Below are 23,127 nucleotides of genomic sequence, written 5' to 3' on the forward strand. Positions count from 1 at the left end.
CCTAGAGTCCCTCCAGCAGCTAGGAGAGGTACATGGAGCTGGCCACTCAAAGCCCAGGTCAGGAAGCCCAGCTTCTCTTTGTGGGCTGGCTCCTCCCCTGCCCCCTTGCAAACTGCTAGTGACACTTCTGCTGATGTGTGTTACCACTGTGTGTATCCTAGTGTTTGGGAGGAGGGAGTGTCCAGCTCTGCAGAGATTGGGTTTGGAGGAGGGGGGCATCAGAAAAGATTACATGGAAGAGGTGACATCTGAGATGTTTTGATAGATAAGTGGAATTTTCCAGGTGGAAAAAGGAAGGAAGATCAGTCAGACAGAAAGGCATGGAGTGTTTGGGAATGCTAAATATCTTTTGGGGCTAGGTGGGAGATGAGGCAGAGAGCTGAGTCAGGGCCAGTTTTCAGGCATCTTGTGTGTCTCAGGAAAGGGCTTAGGGAAACCGAGGGGTACCCCAAAGGTCCTGAGGGGAGCTCAGGAGCTGGAGAGACAAGGCCTTAGGCCTTGTTGTAGAGCTACCCATCCCACAGCCAGCACCAGCCCCAGCTACTCCCCCCACCGTGCTCACAGTGCTAGCATTTTGCCCCTTTGGTGATGACCCAGAAGGGACCCAGAGAAAGGATTTGGGGAAAGGCCTTTGAGGAAAATGTGATAAAGCTCCAAAGCCTGTGAATTTGAGTTTGGAGACAGTATACAGCAGTAGCCCCTTATCTGTAGTTTAGCTTTTCCTAGTTTCAGTTACCTGCTGTCAATGGCAGTCTGATATTAACATTAAATGGAAAACTCCAGAAATAAAGAATTCCTAAGTTTTAAATTGGGCAGTTTTGAGTAGCCCCGCCGCCCCCACCTGTCTGTCCTGCCAAGAATATGAATCACCCCTTTGTCCTCTGTCTCAGGCTGTATAGCACTATCCGCCCACTCTAGGTTATCAGATAGATGGTGGCAGTGTCCCTGTGCTTGTGTTCAAAATAAAACACTTCTTTTATTTAATAGTGGTCCCAGAGCGCAAGAGTAGTGATGCTAGCAATTCGGACATGCCAAAGAGAAACCATAAAGTGCCTCCTTTAAGTGAAAAGGTACTAGGGGGGAAAACACCACAAACCCAGTGCATGTAAGGTTTGTATTGGGTTTCAGGCATCCACTTGAGGTCTTGTAACCTATCCCTCCCACCCGTGTGTAAGGGGGCACTGCTGTACTGACTGTGTCCTTAAATGTTTATCGTCTACCTTCTATATGCAAGCAAGTATTTGTAGAGAGAGGCCCTTTATGTTCATAACTGCTTATACGAGCTTGAGATGTGGTTTTGTCCTCAAGCGGCTTACAGTCTACCTGAAAACCAAACTCACCCAAGAAAAAAAATTAGTGAATAATAAAGGATTAAACCAGTGCCTGACACCAAGTAGGCATTCAACAGATATTTGTCAATTAAATGAATGTGTGAATGAATGAGACTCAAGGTTCAGAGGAAAAGCCCCCGGATTCAGGTGAACGAGAAAGCCGCGTGGATGTCCCCGGGGAGGTGGGAGTAAGTCCGGAGAGGACCACCGGCTCCTGGCTTTTCTAAGCACACCAAGTGCTCGGGCGCGGACCCTAGAACCAGGCTGTCTGCGGAGGACGCGCCCACGGCCTCGCTCGCTGATCGTGGGCGTGAGCGAGGCAGCGCGGTTTCCCACCGCCCCCTCTCCAGCTCAGGGTCCAGAAAAGGGCCCGAGGGGAGGAAGCGCAAGTCCGTGGCCCGCCCCGTTGCGTCCCACCCACGGCGTCCCCTCCCCTCCCGCTGCGGGAAAAGCGGCGGCGGGCGCAGCTGCCGGCTGTGGAGCGGGCGGGCGCGGCCGAGGCGGAGCGCCGCGGCGGGCGGACGAGATGCGAGCGCGGCCGCTCTGGGCCGCGGTGCTGCTGCTGGGGGCGCTGGCCGGCGTCGGCGTCGGCGTCGGCGTGGGAGGTGAGTGAGGCTCCCGGCGACCCCACGCGGCTCTCGGGGGACCCGCGCCGCGCATCTCGCCACAGCCAAGTGTGCAGACTCGGAGCGGGGAAACCTGGCAAGCGGGTCCCGCGTGGCTGCGCTCTGAGCGCGCGGGGCCAGGATGGGGCTGTCGGAGCCCGCAGCTGGGGGCCTTCTCGGCCCCTGGGTGGCAGGGCGAGGGGCCCCCTACGGGTGGGTCCTCCCGGACGCCGAAGCCATTCGCCGGCCTCGACCTGCGTAGTGCGGGGGGCGCATCTGTGAGCCCCGCGTTCAGCCCCGGGCTGCGCTCGTCACAGGTGCTCAGGACAGTGCGATGAGAGCCTGGCCCTGGCGGCCAGGGCGAGCGGGGGTTCCCCGGGGCTGTTCCCGCGCGTGGACTGAGGGATGGGCTTGTGGCTTCTCGGATGAGAGTGCGTGCGTGCGGGTTTGCCAATTAATCCACATTCCTCTTTTTCCTTGTGTGACATTTTCTCCCGTTTGTTATTATTTTCAAACTTTGGTGACTCCCTGCGGGGGCGATTCGGAGGAGCATGACGGCCCTGCCTCCCACAGTGTTCCCGGGTGGTAGCGGTGCCTCTGCTTCCGGGACAGACCTGCATCCGAAATATCTCCAGTGGATGCGAGGAGCCACGCCAGGGGTCCCTGAAGCTGGCTAGATTCCCTGGCTTTGTCTCTCCTGCTGCTGCACTCACGATCAGTGGCCAAGGCGGTTGGCATTCGGCCTCACTGGTGCTCAAAAGCGGGCAGAGCCCAGCACAACCTCGGGCTGCTGCCCGTGGTTCTTCCCGAGCTCTGGTGACCTTCCCGGTCACCAGACGGGGACGCCTGGTCCGCTGGGGTTTTCTCCCGCAGAGGATGTACTTTCAATGAAAGAAGAGCTACTCGTTGTAAGACAATTTATATCCTGAAGAAAGTATTTTTTTTTAAGTAAGATGTACTGATAAGTCCAGAAATAGTTTGATAAATGCCTTCAAGACTTGTATATGAGTGTGTGCGCAGGCGTAAGAGATTATACAGGACAGCGTAACAATATCTTTTTAAAAAAATCACTTTATTGAGGTATAATTGACATACAAAAAGCTATACACATTTAATGTATACAACTTGATGAATTTGGAGATATGTATACAGCCCTGAAAACATCACCACATTCTATGAGCAATATCTTGATGGAAGACTTATAGATAATAGATAAGGGGCTATTTAAGTTGTTGTTGCTGAAGCTTCCCAAGTGATGGAAGCTCAAACAGGTCAACTGATGTCTTTCGCCCGCAGTGAGCAGCCTGATGACCATGGCACAGAAGTATGAGTGTCCATCATTCCGCCCTGGGAGGTGTTAGAGCCCTGGCTCAGAGGCTGCCTGCTATCGGTGGGGGCAATGGAGAAATACAGAAGGGCAACTCAGATGTCTGCCACGGAGATGCTAGCTTCTAGGAACTTAAAACAATTTTTTTGCTTTCTTTTCTTTTCACAGCCACAGCTTTCTGAATTTCTGGATGATTTCGGAGTCTAATCCTTATATTTTCTTACAGTTTTAGAAGTAAGATAACATAAGGTAGAGCCTAGCCTGGTTCGTAGCTCAATATTAGTGAAGATGAAGAGTAGATATGTTGTTTTGGTGTCTGTCTTTCCTGCCCTCAACCTTAGTATACCTTTCGTTGACCCGATTTACATGGTTGTAATAATCCACATGGAACTCCACTGCATTGACGTGCCTACGTTTGCATTAAATATAATCTAGGCGATCGGTTTACAGATTTGTTGTGATCAGGGCAATTTCAGCAGTGGTGGTGGGTTGTGCTGAGCTAGTCCTAAAGTCTCTCTCTGAGAGGCAGGGTAGTGGAGTGTTTAAGAGCATGAGCTCTAGAATCAGACCTCCAGCGTCATGAGCCCCCAGTAAAAGCAGATCTGATTAGATTTGAATCGCCCATGCCAGTGTTGGTGGCTGGCTGGCAGGTGTCATCAGGTCCCTGGAGAAGCAGGTGGTGGGATGAGAGTAGGAGAGTTGTGTTGGGACACACAGTGTTGAAGGGGCACAGAAAGGCCTGGGTGGGGGTGGCACAGAGACACTGCCCGGGAATAGGAGAGTCTGGTATGGGGAGAAGAGGTTGTCTGAGGGTAGAATTGCGTTATGCAATTTATGTACAAAGGTGATCTTTTTAGCTGCACCCAAGAAATATGGGGCTTCCCCATATGTAGGTCTTTATTCTAACCTGAGATCTAATGGATGACAAGTTTTGTTTGCTATCACCATCTAAGTTGATTAGTTCTGAGATGAGGTGCTGATTTCTCCTCCTGAGTTTATATCCTGGGGAAAGGGAGAGCTATGGTTTAAAGCCGGTCAGACGTGGGTTTAATTCTTGATTTTGCCTGTTATTGGCTGTGTGACCTTGGGCAAGTTACTTAATCTCTCGGGTCTTTAATGTCCTCATCTGTAAAGCAGAGAAAGTCATACTTCTATGATTATGTCAGTGACATGAGATAAAGGTACAAAATAAGTATTAATAAATGGCAACTGCTGTTGTCATTATTGTTCCTGTCCGTGGTATGTACCATGTATTGGAGGCGAGCTGTTAATTGCTTCATGTGTGAGTGCACTCCAGGCTCCCAGAATGAGCCCAGTGCGTCCCTTTCCCACACCCATGGGGTTTTTCAGCCCATTCCCTATTGGTGGCTTGGCATATCTCAGCTACTCTGGCCCAGCAAGAACCCGCAGAAGAGGCCAAGAAAGAGTGGCTAATACATTTGCTTTATCCATGAGAAAACCTTAAATCTTGTCTCTGGGAAAAGAGGAAAATAAAAGACATCTACAAGATTTCAGGTTCCACGAGGAGAAGGACATGTCTATTTGATGAACAGCCTGTGCCTAGCACCTGGCACATAGGCAGCAAAATAAATATCTGTAGAATGCTCTGAGAAGGCATCTAGAGGTGATGTGCCTCACTTTAAGAAACTCAATATTTGAATATCAGCATTCATTTAGAGAAGATTCTTAAATGCTCCCTCTGGGCATTCTGCAGGCTATTGGAATACAGCTGAGGCCATGAATTCTTTGGGTAGTTGGATCTCTGCACTATTGCACCATTTAGACCTCTGATCTGAGGGTGCTGGAAACTCAGGGGACCCTCTGTGACGTGTCTGCCTTTTTCCCCTTCCTCGATAAGGCAGCATTCTCCTTTACTCCACCCCCCTCCCACCCGCTCCAGCCTCAAAATTGTGCATGTAAGTGGCAGAGGTGTCCTGGGGACAGCATAAGATGGGGCAAAGAGGCAACAGCAAGGAGGGGTTGTCTGGATATGACTCTGGAATTTCCTAATAGAAATTCCTCCTCTGCAACTCCCCACCCCACTCAGGATCTCTGGTTATCATCCCCTCCCAGCCCTAAGAATCCTTCTGCCCTTGTTGGCAGGAATAGTGAGGAAGCATGCCCACAGAAACCACAACTCATGAATCAGCAGACAGATAATTAACTGGGGGAATGACTGAGCAGCTTCAGGGATAAACCACTTGGCTGGATCCAACCCCCTCTGCTGCCCACAGAGCTGGCCTGCTACTTTACCCATCGCCTCTTCTCCCTTTTCCCGAACCCTGACGCTTCCGGAGCAGGAAGGTCATTGTGCCAGATGCAGCTCAGGTCACGAATGGAAATACAGGTGGGAGCAGGGAAATGACACTGCCTATTCTTTCTGTGTAAACTGCTGATATTTATTTGAATGAAACTCTCCAGCAAAACATTTATAAAATCTGCCTTTCTCTCCATGCACACAGTATCTCCAGCATCACTGTTTTTTAAAAGTTAATTTTTTTGAGGTATAATTTACATACAGTAAGATCCATTGTTTTTGGGTGTACAGTTCTATGAATTTTGACAAATGCATACCTTCAGGTAATCATCCCCATAATCAAGGTACAGAATATTTCCATCATCCTAAACAGTTTCCTTGAGCTCCTTTGTCATCAGTTCCCTTTCCCCATCTTTAGTTTCTGGCAACCACTGATCCGTGTTCTGGCCCTTTAGTTCTACCATTTACAGAATATCACAGAAATGAAATGGTACAATATGTAGCCTTTCAAGCCTGGCTCCTTTCACTTAGTATAATGCATTTGCGATTCCTCGTGTTGTTGCACGTATCAGAATGCTAAGAGGTTATCTGAGGCTACTTCATCTTTGTCAGGTATTGAGACAGCTTCCCTGAAAGCAGGGGGCTATATTCGTTAAACCCAGATACAATTTCCAACTTCTTAAATTTCTAATTGGATAGCTGCATTTCGGCCATGTAGATGAAGCCATTAGTTTTCCTAAATGCTAAGTAGTACTATCTTCAGTATATTGGAGAGGGTTTTGCAGAAACCAGAACTTTTATTATTCTTGGTCCTAAAAACAATGGATATCTTGTGGCCAAATGTGGTATGTCACAACCCTCGGAACCAGAAGCTGTTAAGTAAACTGGGGCTTTTCTACCTTTTACATTTTTTGGTGTCACCTCTGAGAAAACATCCTACTATAAGTTTTCCTTTCTGTTTTTCTGTCATGTTCCTACCAAAAGACTACTCCCTCCCTCACCCCCACCCCCCAAGTGGTTTCTTAATTCAGCTAGTGAAGACATTCAACCATTTAAGGAGAGAATGAGGTGATATATGCTCATTATAAGCAAGTCAAACACTGGAGGGCTGGTTCCTTCTAATTTTACATCCCCATAATGTCCACTATTGATCAGATGGTATGTGCTATTCATAGCTTTTTCTCTTGCACATATAATAATTCTCCTGTGTGTGTATTGCTTTCCCTAAACTTGTGTTAAATTTTTTAAATTTACAAAAGCCACTTCCTTTCATGTACGGAAAAAACACACACACAAACTCAGTATAAAAAGAACTGTGGGTCTGGAATTGAGAAACCTATATTTGAGTTGTGGCTCTGCAGGCTTTTTCATCAATGTGCTGTGTGACTTGAAACAACTCATCTTACCTCTGGGCCTTAGTCTCTTGGTGTTTCAGGGGCTGCAAAGTAGGTGAAGGAGATAAAGGGAGAGACTTCCATTTGTTCTCGCACCTCCCCACTGTCAACGGGAGAAGGTTTCCCTTTAACTGATTAACAATGTGTCATTTCATGTGAGGATTTGGGGGTGGGGGGGGTGGATAAGGGAGGTCTGCAGTTAAAAACATGCTTGAAAAACTTCACCCTCGAAGAGAGCTCCAGAAGTTTAGCAAAAGGCACGTTCAGTAGCCACTTTAAAAGTCCATGTAGACAACCCTAAATCTCTTTGCTGGTGGGATTATACCCTGTTTCCCTGAAAATAGGACCTAGCCGGACAATCAGCTCTAACGTGTCTTTTGGAGCAAAAATTAATATAAGACCCGGTATTATATTATACCTGATCTTATAGTAAAATAAGACCGGGTCTTATATTAAATTTTGCTCCAAAAGATGCGTTAGAGCTGATTGTCCGGCTAGGTCTTATTTTTGGGAAAACACAGTGGAGAAATCCTGAGTCTATGAGATCCACCAATGGTTCCAAACTCCTGCTTCAGCCACCATACATGATAAACTCCAGATGAAGCCTTCCCTGGAGCCACCTTTGAGAGCTAGGCTTGACCAGCTCCCCAGACGTGGAGTGTGACATGTTTATTCTGGGACTTCGAGTTGCGAACAAACCATGCTCCCTCCTAGGTGGTTCCTGTAGGCTGTGGAAATGGGCCGGACAAAATGCATTCTTGAGATGAGGGATTCCAGGAGGCTACGGGGTTTTGATGCTAAAGGTGTTACATTTTGTAGAAAGCCTGGCATGCTCTGGGGAGCCTACATGTGAATGAATGAAATGTAGAGCAGGAGGGAGAACAGAGGACATTTACAATTAGCTTTAATTCATTTTCTTTTAGCTTATGAGAGTAATTCAGCTTGTTAAAAAAAAAAAAAGTCAAGCGGTGCAGACATAGAATCATGTAGAAAGTACAAGTCCTTTGTAGTCTTGTCCTTAAAAATAACCTCTGTTAACAGTTATTCCTGAGGTTTTTTTTCCTACGTCTATGTCACCATGTATAATTATTATTATCATTTTTTTAAATTTAGCCTTCTTTTTTTTTAAAGATTTTTTTGGGGAAGGGGAGCAGGACTTTATTGGGGAACAGTGTGTACTTCCAGGATTTTTTCTTCTAAGTCAAGTTGTTGTCCTTTCAGTCTTAGTTGTGGAGGGCACAGCTCAGCTCCAGGTCCAGTTGCCATTGCTAGTTGCAGGGGGCGCCGCCCACCATTCTTGCGGGAGTCGAACCGGCAACCTTGTGGTTGAGAGCCCACACTCCAACCAACTGAGCCATCCGGGAGCTCACTGGCATCTCAGCTCAAGGTGCCATGTTCAATCTTTAGTTGCAGGGGGCGCTGCCCACCATCCCATGCAGGACTCGAGGAATCTAACTGGCAACCTTGTGGTTGAGAGCCTGTGCTCCGACCAACTGAGCCATCCGGGAGGCAGCTCAGCTCACGGTGCCGTGTTCAATCTTAGTTGCAGGGGAAAGAGCCCACCATCCCTTGGGGGACTCGGGTAGTTGAACCGGCAGCCTTGTGGTTGAGAGCCCACTGGCCCATGTGGGAATCGAACCGGCAGCCTTCGGAGTGAGGAGCACGGAGCTCCAGCCGCCTGAGCCACCGGGCCGGCCCCCCATGTATAATTATTTATCATTGTTGATATTTCTCAAGCAGGATCATCCACAATAGGATTATTGTCACTTATGCTAATAATAGGCATCATTTTATGTCAGTATATGGCTTTCCATTATTAATCCCAAGAGCTAGAATTTTGGCCAGAAGGCATACAATCATGTAGACATACCTGAATTTTCTTAACCACTTCCCTATTGGCAGACATTGGGATCATTCCCAGTTAGCTGCTACTACAAATCAAGCTTCAGCGGATGCCTTTGTTCATTATCATGCCCCTTTGCTCACGTCTTTCTACAGGCTGAATTTCTTGAACTGAAGCTGCTGGGTCAAAGGACATGAATATTTTAAATTTTAATAGGTTTTGCCAAATTGTCCTCCAAAATGGTAGGAACAATTTGCCTTCCAGTGAGGACTGGTGACATGCTGTCTGTGCCCACAAGACACGAACTGGAGGAGGAAAAGTAGCAGAACTGGAATGGTCAGCTAGTTGCCAAGGAGGTCACTAATAGGGCCACTGGGCTGGGCCTCAAACAGAGCTTGGTCCAGGCTCGTCTCTACTGAATGAATCAGATGGGAGGTGGGACATGTGCTGATAAAATTTTCCAGAACTTGAGATGCCGCATGTGAATCAAATTTCAGTGAGGCCATTAGGAAGAAATAAACACTTGTGCACTGTTTGGGGCGTTTTGGACCCTGAGATGCTGGACCTCCTAGAGTGTTAGTCACCCTTTTGATGCTTTCTAGTTGGAATATGTACTTTGTGGGCTGGCAGCACCCTCAAGTCCAACACCATTTGTTTTACAGAGAAGCATAAAGAGAGGCCCTGAGAGGGGAAGTGACTTGCCCAAGTTCACACAACTAATTTAGTGGCATTGGTGGAGTCTAGCCCTAGGGGCTCCTGTCTCCTGACTAGTGATTTCTTCACTATATCCTGTTAGAGACAAACAGCTCTTCCTCTTCTCTGACCCTGAGCTGGAGGGGGGGATGGGCTTTTCTAGTGCACGAAGTGATTCGTATGAAGGGAAGGAGGAAAGAAACCAACCCCTATAGAGCATCTCCTCTAGATGGTTCTTTCACATGTTATTTAATCCTAACAACTCATGAGGTAAGTGTTCAGACCCTATTTGGGAACATGGGGGAAAGGAAGCCGCTGCTTGGGGTCTGCAGTGCTTAGCTAATGTGGCTGGATGAGACCTGTTAAATACTAGGGAACGATGATAAGTTCTTGAATAGGGACATGACAGAGAATCAAAGAGTCACTTGATCTTAGACCACTAGAAAATTGAAGGGGTGTACCTGAAGTCACACAGCCAGTGCGTGGCTTTAGACCGGTCCTGCCTGTGGGTCTGCATACTTTCACCCACTGTTACATAATAATAGTGGTCATTGTTTTACTACCTCTGCCCTTACAGTGTTTCCCAGCGGCTGGGTGTTAATTTTAGATCACAACCATACAGAAGACAGGACTCTATGGGCTTATTTAGTATTCGGTACATGGGCTACCTAATTAATCCAGTTGGAGGGGATAACCAGACACGAACTGGCTTCACTTAACACGGGTAGGGTCTAGTGGCTGAAGGGTCCGTGAAACGGTACAAGCAGTGGTCAAAACATTTGAACTTTGTCCAAGGGGATTTACTTGCTCAGGGCAAAATCCTTCCAATCTTTCAGGCATGCTCCACATGCCGTCCATCAGCAAGTTCTTGGAATATATCTGGGGTCTGACCCCACTGGCGACTCCACTACCATCCAAATCCAAACCCCTGCCATCTGTTGCCTGGATGATTGTAATAGCTTTCAGTTGGTCTCTTTCTGGTCCTGCTCCTCTACTATCTGCCCTCTTCTCCGTGGCCAGGACGCTCTTTTTCTGCTCTCAAATTCCTCCAGAGGCTTCCCACCACATGGAGAATGAAAGCTACACTCCCTGTCATGGCTACTTAGTTGCTTAGTGTTACAGTCTCTGACTGTTTCTCAGCTACCTCTGTCTCTCTTCTCCTTCCCTCTTCCTGCTATTTCTTTAAGAGGCTGAGCTCCATCTAGCTCTTGTCATGTTTTTTTTTTCTTCTTTTTTTTTTCTTTCTGGAATGCTCATCCCTTAGATCTTCCCATAACCCCCTTCTACATATCATTTTGAGATGTCAACTCAGAGAGGCCTTTCCTGACCACCTTTTCTAAAGGAGACTCCCTCCCCTCATTGACACTAATCCTTTAGTTTCTAAAGCATTTGCCATTGTTTGAAATTGTACTTTTTTGTCGTGTATACTTCTGTTTTCATCATCCTCACTAAAATTCTCCGCAAGAGTAGGGGGTTTGTTTAGTGCATCAATGGATCATCAGTGCCTAGGAGAGTGCTGGGCACAGTTAGGTGCTTGATGAAAATCTGTTGAATGAATGAACGAATGAATGAATGCTGACATCATTGATATATATTAGTAGCAAATTGTGAAACTAAAGTAAGGACTCTTCTGTTGTCCATAGGTGGATTAACCATGGCAAAGTTTTCATTCCAGGCTGGCTGTTCTCAATCGTGCAGAGTATTTCAGGACAGTGTTTCTCAAAATCATGTCATATATGCTACGGAAATGCAAATCCTTTATGTATTAGGTTCTTAAGGCTGCCATCTCGGGGTGGCTTAAAACAACAGAAATTTATTCTTTCTGGAGGCTAGAAATCTAAAATCAAGGTGTCTGCAGGGCCATGCTCCCTTAGAGACTCTGGAGAGAATACTTCCTTGCATCTTTCTGTCTTCTGGAGTTCTGGAGGTGGCTGGCAGTCCTTTGCGTTCTTTTTTTTTTTTTTTTTTTTTTTTTCCTTTGCGTTCTTTACCTTCCAGTTACATCACTACAATTTCTGCTTCGGTCATCACATGGTCTTCTCCCTGTGTGTGTCTGTTTCCACTGTAGCGTTTTCTTCTTATAAGGACATCAGTCATATTGGATTAGTGCCCACCCTAATGAGCTCATTTTGATTGCATCTGCAAGGACCCTATTTCCAAATAAGGTCACAATCACAGGTACTGGGGGTTAGAACTTTACCATATCTTTTTGGGGGACACAATTCCACCCATAACACATTTTATTATTGGTGGCAGCAAATTATACAGAAAAGCCTTCCGATGTTAAATCCCATATTTAATTGGCTCTGATGCACTATAAAAAACAAACAAACACTAAAATCGCTAAAATCAGGATGTATCTGACATGGTAGTTTGGATTTCCTACTGCTTTGGGTGATGCTTTCTGGAGCTTCTGCTCAGAGCACAGAGGTCTGTGTTACCTTGAAGTCCACCTTCCTGTCTCCTGCCCTTTCCTTGTGTTACCAGGCTGCCGCTACATTTAATGAAGGAACCAAAATAAAATAGTCTTCCTTAACGACCTGTCCGAGAGAAACTACTTATGCACCCATAGGGCAATGAGCATGAGATGTTTTGATTTTGGATGACTCGCCTAACCAGGTGACTGTGATGGAAAATCAGGCACTGCCTGAGTCACCCGTGTCCCCATGAACCTAATTAGTGACCAGTCAAAGGTCAGTGGCACAGCTGGGAAGCCAGGCCAGAACTCTCTGGCAGATAATGAGAGAGACGTCCGTGGTGTTTGCGGTGTAGATCGCCTTCCCTTCCCATCAGACACCCCTCCCTGTGAGTTAGCCCTCTCCTGAAGTCCCCTGGCCTCGCTAGGGTGGCTCGTTTCTGCATTTTGACATCCTGTCTCCTTGGACAGCCTGTCCTCAAACTACCTTTCATTGACGCATTGTGACTTCCACTGGTTGCAACTTCCTTCCTTGTTTTCCTTTTTTCTTCATTTTTCCCACCCTTTGTGTTTTTTTTTGTTTTTTTTTCTGGTTCTGTGAAGCGGGCCGAGGTGCCAAACCACGGCTTTCTACTTCTACTTTCTAGGCAAACTCCTTGGCTGATCTCATCTATCTTTCCTCACTGGCCTTCTCTTCTTGGCCATCCCTCCTAGATTGAATTTTTGAACAACTAATATTCCTAACTCCATTTAGAAGCCAGATCTAACAATGGATCATTTTCCCCTATGCTTTCTGGCTCCATGCCCCCATCACCCCCATGTCTAGGACGTACTCAGCTGTGTGTACAGTGCCCTGTGGAACGGTGTCTTCAGGGAAAAAAGAAAGGAAAACCGTGCACCTGCCATCGACAGCCTGGGACTCAGGATAAAAAAGCAACAACAAAAGCGGTAGTAACTATAGCAGCAGCAACATGCATTGAGTGCTCGGTGTGCTCAGAGTTTGACAGGGATTGGTTCGTGGAATCCTAGTTACCCAAGAGGACCAGGGCCAGTCCACTATGTTTTCCTGCTCTGGCTAAACTGTCAGAGGGAAGGGGTGGTAGGAGTTCATTTTTTTTTTCAATGACAAAGTTCTGATGAAGACCCCTCACTTCTCTAGTAGGGCTGAACCTGGGCCCCTGAAGCCAAACAGGAACATTGGCCTTACGAGCGACTGCAAACACAGGCCCAGACACCTTCTCCATGTTCAGGAGGGAGCAGTGGCCTCAGAGCAGCTGCTCATTGAGTCAGCATGGCCCAGGCGCACAGACTTCCTATGAGTCAGTCACTTTCAGCCACTGCTTTCCAAGGAACCTGCCTTTGGTGGCAGGTCTTGATGGGGAGTGTAATGGGCGGGGTCACTGGTTCTCATGAAATCAACCTGTGGTCCATTAAAAAGAGGTGGTGAGGGGAACTGTATAACCATCACTCCCCAGAGGTGACTTCCTAAAGACCAAATCCCAGGAGTTCCTTATCCTCTGGGGTCAGGGGCCCCCTGTTCACAGGGAGGGCCCTCCTGTTACTTATCTCACCTCTGACAAGGCTTTCAGTTGTGGCTGCAGGTCAAGGACACATAGGGAAATGCTAATTTGAGAATGAGTGGATGGACAAATGTATAGACTAGAAGAAGTTTTCAAAAATAATTTGGCATTGCCCACACCCTCCACGGTCCTCTTCTCTCCTCTGACTCTTCCCGTGGTCTCCTTTCCCCAGTGAAAATCGAGAGTATTTGTGTCCAAAATTACCCCTCTGGATGCTGATTTCCATGGAAACTTCAAAAGGGAGGCAGATGCCTAAAATAGTTCAGGCTGTGCTCCTTTCAGAACTCTTCCAATAAGGCGATATTGGCAGAGCTGTGATCACATCTGGCTGGAAAAACAGCAATTGTGAGCTAAGAGATGATCAGGCAGCCCCTTCACGGAGAGGCCTCCTGGTTGCATTGTTGATTCTAAACATTCAGGCATTTTGAATCGGGCAGTTCTGGGACGAGCGACTTCCTTTCTTCCATTACCGGCAGTGCATGGCTGAGGGCTGCCCCAACTCAGAGGTGGCCTTGGTGCTTTAGGGCCAGGCCTGGAACCACTACCATAATTTCCACCTTACCGTCCTTGTACGCACATGCTAGGGTTGTGGTTAAGTCAGAGGCTTGAGCCCCAGAGGTTACGCGTGGGCTTCTGGTGACATCCCCTAGCAGAATTTTAGAGTTGGGAAAGGCCTTTGAAGTTAGACAGATTCAAGGCTTTGAGGAAACCCAGGGCTTCCAGGAGGGGCTTCAAGGATTCCACATGTAATAGAGTATTTTTAGGAGAACGATGAAAATTTAAATTGTCTGAGAAGCAGTTTCAACCTATATCTATGTTTTAGATTGAAATTCTATGCATAATTTGGAGAAATGAGCTCAGTTGCCTAACAAAACAAAACTGATTTAGTTCAATACCTCTCAATTTGCTCTAATAGATATTTATTGAGCATCTCTGTTGAGCAAGGACTGGGGCTGAGCTGGGCTGGGCTGGGCTCGGCCGGGCAGACTTCAAGAGGCTTGAAATCTATTGGGTGGCAGTGTTGTTATGGCAGATACCTAAATCATATAATATGTTAGGAATATTGGAGTTGAAGAAACTGAGGCTGAGAGAAGTTAAATGACTCACCCAAGACTAGATTATTAGTGGGTAACTCTGTGAGGACCACAGTCAAAATTGGTTAATTCTACAAGGCAATAAGCACTAACCTTTGGGGGTGACCTTTTCTACCAGATAGGAATCATTTGTGTTGCTGTTGGGTAAGAACCATACATATTGTCTCATCAAGAATCATTTCCATTGCTATTGGTTTTCTACAAGCTAACCTCTACTCTTACAGACTTGTAAACTATTTTAATTGATAGAAGCCAAATAAAGGTGCACACCACTAGAAAAGAAGATAATTCCTAAGCATGGTGGGTCTACTAGTCAATACCCTGAATTATATTGAAAGGGCCCCCAGTATTCCCTTTGCCTATTTCCAAGTTTGGGATAATTTTTTCTAACCTCTGTGTGTGTGTGTGTGTGTGTGTGTGCACAAGTACATTCTCTGGGTATGTTTTTGTCCAGAAGTGGGAAGGGAGGGAGTTCAGTCACACTATAATAAAATGGACTAAGACATTCAGCTCAATGAGAAGTTTCAGGGACACTGAGAAAACACCCCTGCCTTCAGGGTGATTTCTCCCCAAATGGATTTGCTGGTCTTACTAGCTGGGGACAAAGGGGCCACTTCAGAAAATTGGATAAAGGAACTTTTAGGATAACTGGGCCATGGGGAGTAATGGGTCTTCGTCATTCTGCCTTTTATATTGAAAAAGGCCTTCCTGGGGGCACTGCGGGGTTTGCCTGGTGAAGGCCAGGAAGGCTGAGCTAGAACAAGCATGGAGGATGGGGGCTTCTGTCGAAGCAAATGCCAAAGGCTTGCTTCTAGGCTGACCTTCTCAGAGCTATTTTGGTCCCTCCGGTTGTCGCTCCCGCCTGCTTTTTCTCTGTCCTTTGACATAAGAAGACTGTTCACATTTGAGTGGCATTTTGTAGTACGCCAAGTGCTTCTCCCTTACCTCACTGAATTCTTGCACAAATCCTATGAGATAGATATTATCATTTCATAGAGGTGAACTGAGTCATGACACGGCTAGTAAGAGTAGCATTCAGAATTCAAATATAGGCCTCCCAACTCTCAAATTCCAGCTTATATCAGTCAATCTTTTGTTCTTCCAGCATTTATCAGTCAGCTTTTTCTAGCATTTCTGCATTTCTCCCTGGTGCAGTCTATGCTTGGATCCAAAGATATATGTATGCATTGGGAAGCTTGAGAAGATTCCAGAAGATTTGCTTTTCCCTGGTAGGCCAGTGGGCCACTGCCATGGCTGTTCACTGCCCCTCCCCCCACCCAATATTTGGGCTGCATGTTCATGTATGTGTATCAGGGCCTTGGATCCTCTGTATTGTGGCTGTGAAGATGTCACCAGAATAATTGGACTAAGGACCCATTGCCACCGCTCTGGACCTCAATTTTTCATTTGCACAATATAGGTGTCAAGCCAATTGTTAATTAAAGCCTTTACATCAGTTATGATCTGACACGTTGGGTCCATGGCTCAGTCTTGCTCCCTCACTGGCCATCACTGTGGCCTCATCAGTGGAAGGCGGTGATGAGTTTCCTGACCTTCCTTATTTTCCTTCTTCCTTCTCAAACAGACTGCATTGGGTAAATGTCTGTGGTCTGGTTAGGTTAGGGTGTGTTTGTGTGTATCTGAGAGCTGTAAACCTAGGCACTTGGGATGGGTGGGAAGGATGGTGCAGGCCAGTTACTTCATCAAGTCAAATCAGGACCAATGCCTTTGTCTCTCTGTTGCAGGGCCCAACATCTGTACCACACGAGGCGTGAGCTCCTGCCAGCAATGTCTGGCTGTGAGTCCCATGTGTGCTTGGTGCTCAGATGAGGTAAGGAGGAGACACCTAACTTCATTTCTTCGGCAGACTCAGTTGCTTTTGTGCAGGACCAGACCCAGGGGATAGCTTCTCCCTCCAAAATACACAAGCCCCTTGTCCCTTCTGGGCAAACTGAGGGTAAAGCCTTCCCATTGATGGATGCTGAAGTGAGCCATTATGGGGGTGTTACTGGGAATGCCATCCAGGATCCACCGCGTGCCTGGGGCTCTGGACAATTTGGTTGGTCCTTCTGGCCTCACCCATAAGCATTGCCACCCTTTATCACCCTTTGCTTACTTCTTGTTGGCGTGGAACATCCCAGGGAAGCAGGGCCTCAGGTCTCGAAAGGAGAGGTAGGAGAGGGTTATAGGTACTCAGAGGATGCTGGATTACAGACACCCCAGAATTTTTAAAAGGCAAATAAAAGAGGACTCTTACCCTTGTGTGGGAGGATGTTTAGTCAGATCTCTTCCCTTGTCTTCTCGATGATAAGCAGCTTTACCTTTTTTTTATCTTCTTTTCCTCCTTCTTTCCGTCTCCGAGGTGTCAATGAGAGAAGGAGCTGAGCTAATTTGGTGAGGATTGGGAGGGTGTCAGGAAAGGGTTAGCTGCGTCTAGTCAAAGGGTTTGTTGTGTCTGGGGCCCTAGGGAATGAGTGTGTCTGAGGGAATAGCTATGTTTGTAGCTGGGATGGGAATTTGGAGCTGGCAGGACCTGGTTGGGATGGGGTGGTGGTGAGTGTGGCTGGAGAGATTCCAGTGATTACAGAGTCTGAGGCTGAGTCATTGGCCTGGCCCGCAGCAGGTGGTTACCTGAACTCCTGGCTTCCTCTCAGCCAGCCACCTGAGGTGCCCTCTTTGTCACGATAGCAGGTTCCTGCACTCTGCAGTTTTGTGAGGCTCTAACCCAGACCCTCATTCTCTCTGTCTGCTTCTCTTTCCAATCTGCTGAGTCTCCTAAAAAGGCAACCTCCCTGGCAGGCTGGTGGGGGCGGAGGATGGGTGTGGGGGTGGGGGTGGGGGTGGGAGGCTGTGTTTATACCTCCACAAGGGGACTGCCAGAAGCAGAGGCCAGCCCAACACACTGCTTTGGCCTGAGTGCAGTTCAGCACGGGAACTGTTTCCAGAAGCAGCTGCCCAACATCTGGGCCACATTGACTTCATTTAGCAAATGAAACATTCCCTGGGGCTGGGGGGTAAGGTGGGGGGGTGAGGGAGGGGTGAGTTCTTCCTCTCCATCCCCTCAGGTTCTCCACCCCTCTGGGCTAAGCTGGAGGCTCAAGTGTGATGTGGCCTCCACCCTTCTCATTTGCCATAGCCTCCTTCCCTTGGTCACCACGATTATTTTTAAGCTTCTTTTACAAGGAAGTTGGAACTGTGCAGCTGAATCCTGGAAGGAGGGAGATGTGGACGGGGAGGGCGCCTTGTTGGATTGAATGGCCTGAAGCTGGCTGGAGCAGAGGGGTAACCAGGGGAGAAGCCCTAGTGTCACTCACAGGACTCTCCCCCTCTTCCTCCCTCCTTTTCAATCCAAAGCAAGAGAAAATGGAGACGACGGTGGCCCAGAAGAGCCTGGGGGGAAAAGAAAACATATTCTTAGCATGTCTGTCACTTTTTTGATCTGCACAGGGACGAGCCAGGTAACTGGTCATGTGACCAGATTTCAGAGAAGTGTCACGTGGATGACCCTGGGGCCGACCAGGGGAAGGTACGGGTCAGGATCAGAGCATAGGCTAGGACCAGCCCAGGAATGGAGGGTGGAGTCAGGAAGGAAACGGGTAAGTCTAGGACCAAAGAGAACTAATGAGAGCAGGAAGAAGGTCCAATAAGATATTCTCTGAGAGAATGAAATATAAACAGGAAAGTCGGGGAAGCCAAGGATTTAGTGAATGACTACAACTATCTCTGAGTAAGGAGGAGCAGGGGAGGAGAGGAAGAGCAGGGGAAGAGGGCAGGAGAGGGGAAGGGGAGAAAGATAGTGGAAGAGCCCTTGTGAGGTAAAATGTGTCAGTCAGGGAGCAAAGGGAGGTGGGAATCCCAGGCTGTAACCTGAACATGGCTGCTCTTTTTTTTCTTGAGGGCTTCCCCTGCACAAACTGAGTTTAACTGCGCAAAGTGTCTTGGCTGTTGACTTAACTAAAAGTGAACCGTGTGGGCCATTTTGTATGTGATTTGTTGATTAATCGACCCTGGAGAGCCCACTGCTTCTGCCTCCCCTACCTTGGCTGGTGGAGGCAGGATTGGCAGTGTCTGGAAAAACAACTGGTTGGGCTCAGCTTTCCCTTGGTCCTAGAGGACGGCCGCTTTGGGTGTGTATAGCAAGCGCTTGGCTGGGTAGTAGGAAAACGTAGCCAATGTGGATGAGTGCAGAGTTTGGGGCCCATCTGCGTAGGGTGTGTTCTTGAGCGGGGAGGGTTGGATACTGACATGGGTTGGGGGCGGTTGCTGTCTTTGAGCTATGAATCTACCAAAGAGGCCGGCCGCACACAGAGATTCAACTTGTGGTTCTGGCCTCAGTGGCACCATGTTGGAATCTAGACCCTTCCAAACTTGCCTGGTGGTGAGCATTAACTGGGGTGTTTGTTAAATACAAAGCTGCCCGGGATGTACCCTGTACCTATTGCATCAGAATGGCTTGTTATGACAGCAAGTTTGGCAAAAACTGCTAATTGAAAGGGCTGATCATTGGGGTCATGGTGTTGGAGGTGGAATTAAAGTTGCCGGATAAAGTACAGGACACCCAGTTAAATTTGAATTACACAATAAATCATATTTAGCATAAGTATGTTCCAAAAATTTGCTAAATTTGGCAACCCTAAGGTAGAGGGAAATACCTCCAGCTAAGATGGAGGAATTTTAACGTAGTCCTGAGTGCACATCGGAAGGTAGACCAGCTCACAGTTGGCCTGACATCCAAGGATGAAAGAAGAAGAATGGGTTTGGGTCTAGCCAAAGTAGAAGACTCCAATAGGACTTACTTCTTAGTTTATTTGTATCTGCGGGGGAAAGGTTTAGGCCACTATTTTAATTTTTTAGTCACTAACATAATTTACTCTCATGTCTCTGTTGCTTTTTCTTTCTACCTTTTTTTTTTAAATCTGTAGGATAAATGTTCATCTTGAGAGTTTTGCTCCAACTTGTTATTGTAACAAAAAGTATAATATTAAAAGTGCTCTTCTCCCTGTAAACAATGGGATGTGAATGCTAATAACCGTAATAAAATGCTTCCCATTTCTTCTCCTTTCTGTCTCCTGCATGCTTCTCTCTTTGTATATTTAAGTGATTTCTTGATCTCACTGGATGTCAATCAAGAGGACAGTGTTAATTTATTGGGATTGAGGGTATCTGCTAGCTCTCTGGGGAAAAAATTAAGTACCAGGAAATACTACTGTGCTTTGTCCTCCAAAAACAGTATGCAATAATGGTAGTAGTTATAATGGTAATAGTAGAAAAGAGTCACATTCTAATTGCTTTCATTTGGTTATTTCATAGCAAAAGGATTTGAATTTGACCTATGTTGAGATTTTTATATTTTGAAAACATTTCACATTCAGTCTTATTTTATCTCCTGACCAACCCCGTGAGATAGGTAGGGTAACAACTGTACATGTATTCATGCTGTACTTCCCTGATTTCCAAAATGGGATTCGTGGAGAATGGGAGTAATAGCATGTGTCACTCTCCCAGGAGAGGGAGGGAATTTACCTCACACAGCATGTGGGCGGGAGCCTCCCAACTCTCTGTTTCAATCTTCCCCTGGGTCTTGGTTATTTTTGCCCTTTTTGTGTAACATCCGGTTTCACTAGGAACTAGAACTTTAATAGTCCTCCCCCCTCCTTCCAGTTTCTCTCTGAGTAACCTGGAGACATTCCTTCTACCTTCTCAGCCTGGGTTATTAAGAAACGGAATGTTATCCAAGTGTGCTGAGGTCACTGCCTGGTATACTTCTGGGACAGGAGGCTCTCCGGGAGAGCGGGGAGAGCGTGGCTGAAGGGCAGGCCTGTTATGTTTCTGACCTCTGATGTCAGTGACCACAAAGGGAGGGAGGAAGGGAGACGGTTTTTGTTTCTTAGTGTTTCTATTTCTAAGAAAATTCACAACAAACCAGAAGGACAGTCAGCAAGACTTAGCACTTCTCGTAAGCACTATCACGTTAGAAAATAGGGTCAGGAAACGCCCTTCCCAACTCCAAACATTCTCTCCCTTCGCTGATGCAGCTTGAAGACACACAATGGCCTTGCCGTTCTCATTCAGTTCCTGGTCTCACCCTTCCCTCTCTCCCTCAGCGTCTCAGTCCTGGGAAGGCTCTTCTCCTCAGTGTATCTTGGTCTTTCCAATCGTTGCCTTTTTTGGAAGGATTTTTTTCTGGGGCTTTGTGGGCAGCTGGAATCAGAGATAAGGTAGGGCGTTTTCTGAGCAAGAAAGAGACGGCTTCCTGAGGGAGAAGATTCAGGAGAGATGGGCAGGGGCAGCAAGAGGAGTTTGGTCACAAAAATGTGAAGTGCTCATGAGTTCTCCCCTCTGCCATCTGTCTTCTGCCAGAGTTCAGTGCGGGGAGGGGACTTTCATTTCTCTCGGAGACTTGGAGGACCTATGCTGTTTCTGTTGGAATCTTTTGAGCCATGAAAGTTTAAGTCTTATGCACTGTTTCCCACTGCCCATTTCATTTCTCTACTTCACACCCATGAAGCTGAGATAGAAAGAAGGAAGATGCTGGCTTCCAGAAGCTCTTCCCACTTGTTGCCTGGGCCACGGGTGGTCCTCATGACTTTTGTCTGAATCTGTTCAGGCTACTATAACAAAGATACTGAGTGACTTAACAACAAATATTTATTTCTTGCAGTTGTGGAAGCTTGGAAGTCCAAGATCAAGGTACCAGCAAATTTGAATCATAGATGGCTATCTTCTGTCTGTGCCCTCACATGGCAGACGGGGTCAGGGAGCTCTCTGGGGCCTCTTTTTAAGGGCATTCATCCTATTCAGGAAGGCTCTACCTCATGACCTAATCACCTTCCAAGGCCCTACCTCTTAATACTGTCCCGTCGTCATCTCAGAGATTTAAGGGTTACGGTTTTCACAAATGAATTCTGGGTGACACAGACATTCAGTCCGTAGCACTGTTGGTGTTGTTCTCGTTCCATCCATGTGAGGAAGCTATTCAGCTTATCAGAGGAGGACTGTGCAGGAGAGGGAGAGAGACTGAGCTTCAGGAGGGGTTTTAGGCTACTGAGTCCTGATTTTTAAAATGTGGATGGCTCCTTGTGGCCAATCCCTCTGCTGGAAATATGGCTACCGGTCACCTGAGGGGCTGTCTGTCCTTACCACACCTCCCATATCCCCATCTTGCATCCTACTCCCTACCTGGGACATTCTCAGGGCTCGTTTCTACACTCCTGCTTCTCTGCTGCGATTCTCATTCTGTATAGAATGCAATACAACTTATCATTTTGTGAGGATAATTCTAGTCAGGCAGTCTAGTTAGCGTCTCACTTCTGCCACTTCTAGTTCTGTTAACTTTGAGTAAATTACTTAACTTCTCCAAGCCTTAGATTTCTTACCTGTAACATTGGGTTCCTCATTTGTGAAGCCTCTAAGCCTCAGATTCCTCACCTGTAAAATAATAATAGTTTCAGCATTACCGAACTCTAATCAGCAGGATTGTGGTAAGGCGTGTAAAGTGCTTATCACTTTACACAGTGCCTGCCATGCAGTAAGTGCTCAATAAATGTTAACACTAGTCGTTCTGGGATATTAGTATGACTTCTTCTGGAAATGGCTGTGAGAGAGGGTGGGTAGGGATGGGAAGGTGGTTCGAAGGGCTAAAGGCCTAGATATTATGAAATAGGTCCAGAGAGGGGTTTTCCAGTTATTCACCAGTCTCCCCAACCTGGCAAGGAGCCCTTGTGGACTTGCGCCCACATAGTGCTGGCTAAATTTGCTGAATGTCAGAGCAGGAAGGGACTGAAAATACCATGTCATGAATCCCTTTATCGAACAGTGAAGAAACTGGTGCTAGAAGGAGTGAAATGACTTACCTGAGGTCACATGACTAGTTAGTGTCAGACCTCGGATTGAACCTGTTTCCTGATTTCCAGTGTTCTTTCCATTACAGCGTGTCCCTCCTTCAGGGCTCAGGTATACACATCCACAGAGCTCCAGAGGGCCAAGGGATACACCCCAGGGTTTCTGGAAGGATGCCCAGCTGGCTCTTTGTCCAGGGTGAGGGAGGAAGTTTACAGGAATAGGATAGGCTATGGCCAGTGGCCTGGCATCATGGCTTTTGCTCAAGCTTGGGAAGTTTATTCAAAATTAATTTGTACAGGAACTATTTATAGAGCATCTCATAATAATAGCTAACAATTATTCGGCACTCACCCTGTGGCAGGCACCATGCTACAGGATTTAAACGTATTGTCTTATCTAGTTTTGCATACCATCCTTGTGAGGCTGAGACTATTTATTATTTTCATGTTATGGCTGAGGAAATGTGACACAGAGAGTTAGGTGACTCAGGCTAGCAACTGGCTAGTGAAGGGGCAATGCTGAGACGTAGTCCCAGCCAAGCTACTCCTGTGCTCTTAGCTCCTATTCTCTGCTGCTGCCCTATACTTCTTCCCCTATTAAGTAAGTCCTGGGTTGGATGCTGGGAATAGAGAAGGAACAGTCCCTGCCCTCATGGATCTCATACCTTAGCCAGTGTTTTAACACAGTGGCTTCCAAACACAGTGGCTTCTTTTGACTCTGACCTCCAGAAAGAAATACATTGCAT

At 47.0% G+C, this 23,127-nt stretch overlaps 1 protein-coding gene across 1 annotated transcript in view; it reads left to right on the forward strand.

The window, feature by feature from the left end:
* Positions 1–1,812: 1,812 nt before the first annotated feature.
* ITGB3 (integrin subunit beta 3) overlaps positions 1,813–23,127 on the forward strand; it is a 47,756-nt gene continuing 26,441 nt past the window's right edge. Inside the window, exons 1-2 of the mRNA XM_081028737.1 lie at positions 1,813–1,936; positions 16,286–16,371. Coding sequence (XP_080884863.1) covers positions 1,858–1,936; positions 16,286–16,371 — 165 coding nt within the window. The 5' untranslated portion in view covers positions 1,813–1,857. The remainder of the gene's footprint in view (positions 1,937–16,285; positions 16,372–23,127) is intronic.

Source organism: Rhinolophus hipposideros (assembly GCF_964194185.1).
Source record: "Rhinolophus hipposideros genome assembly, chromosome: 20".
NCBI lineage: Eukaryota > Metazoa > Chordata > Mammalia > Chiroptera > Rhinolophidae > Rhinolophus > Rhinolophus hipposideros.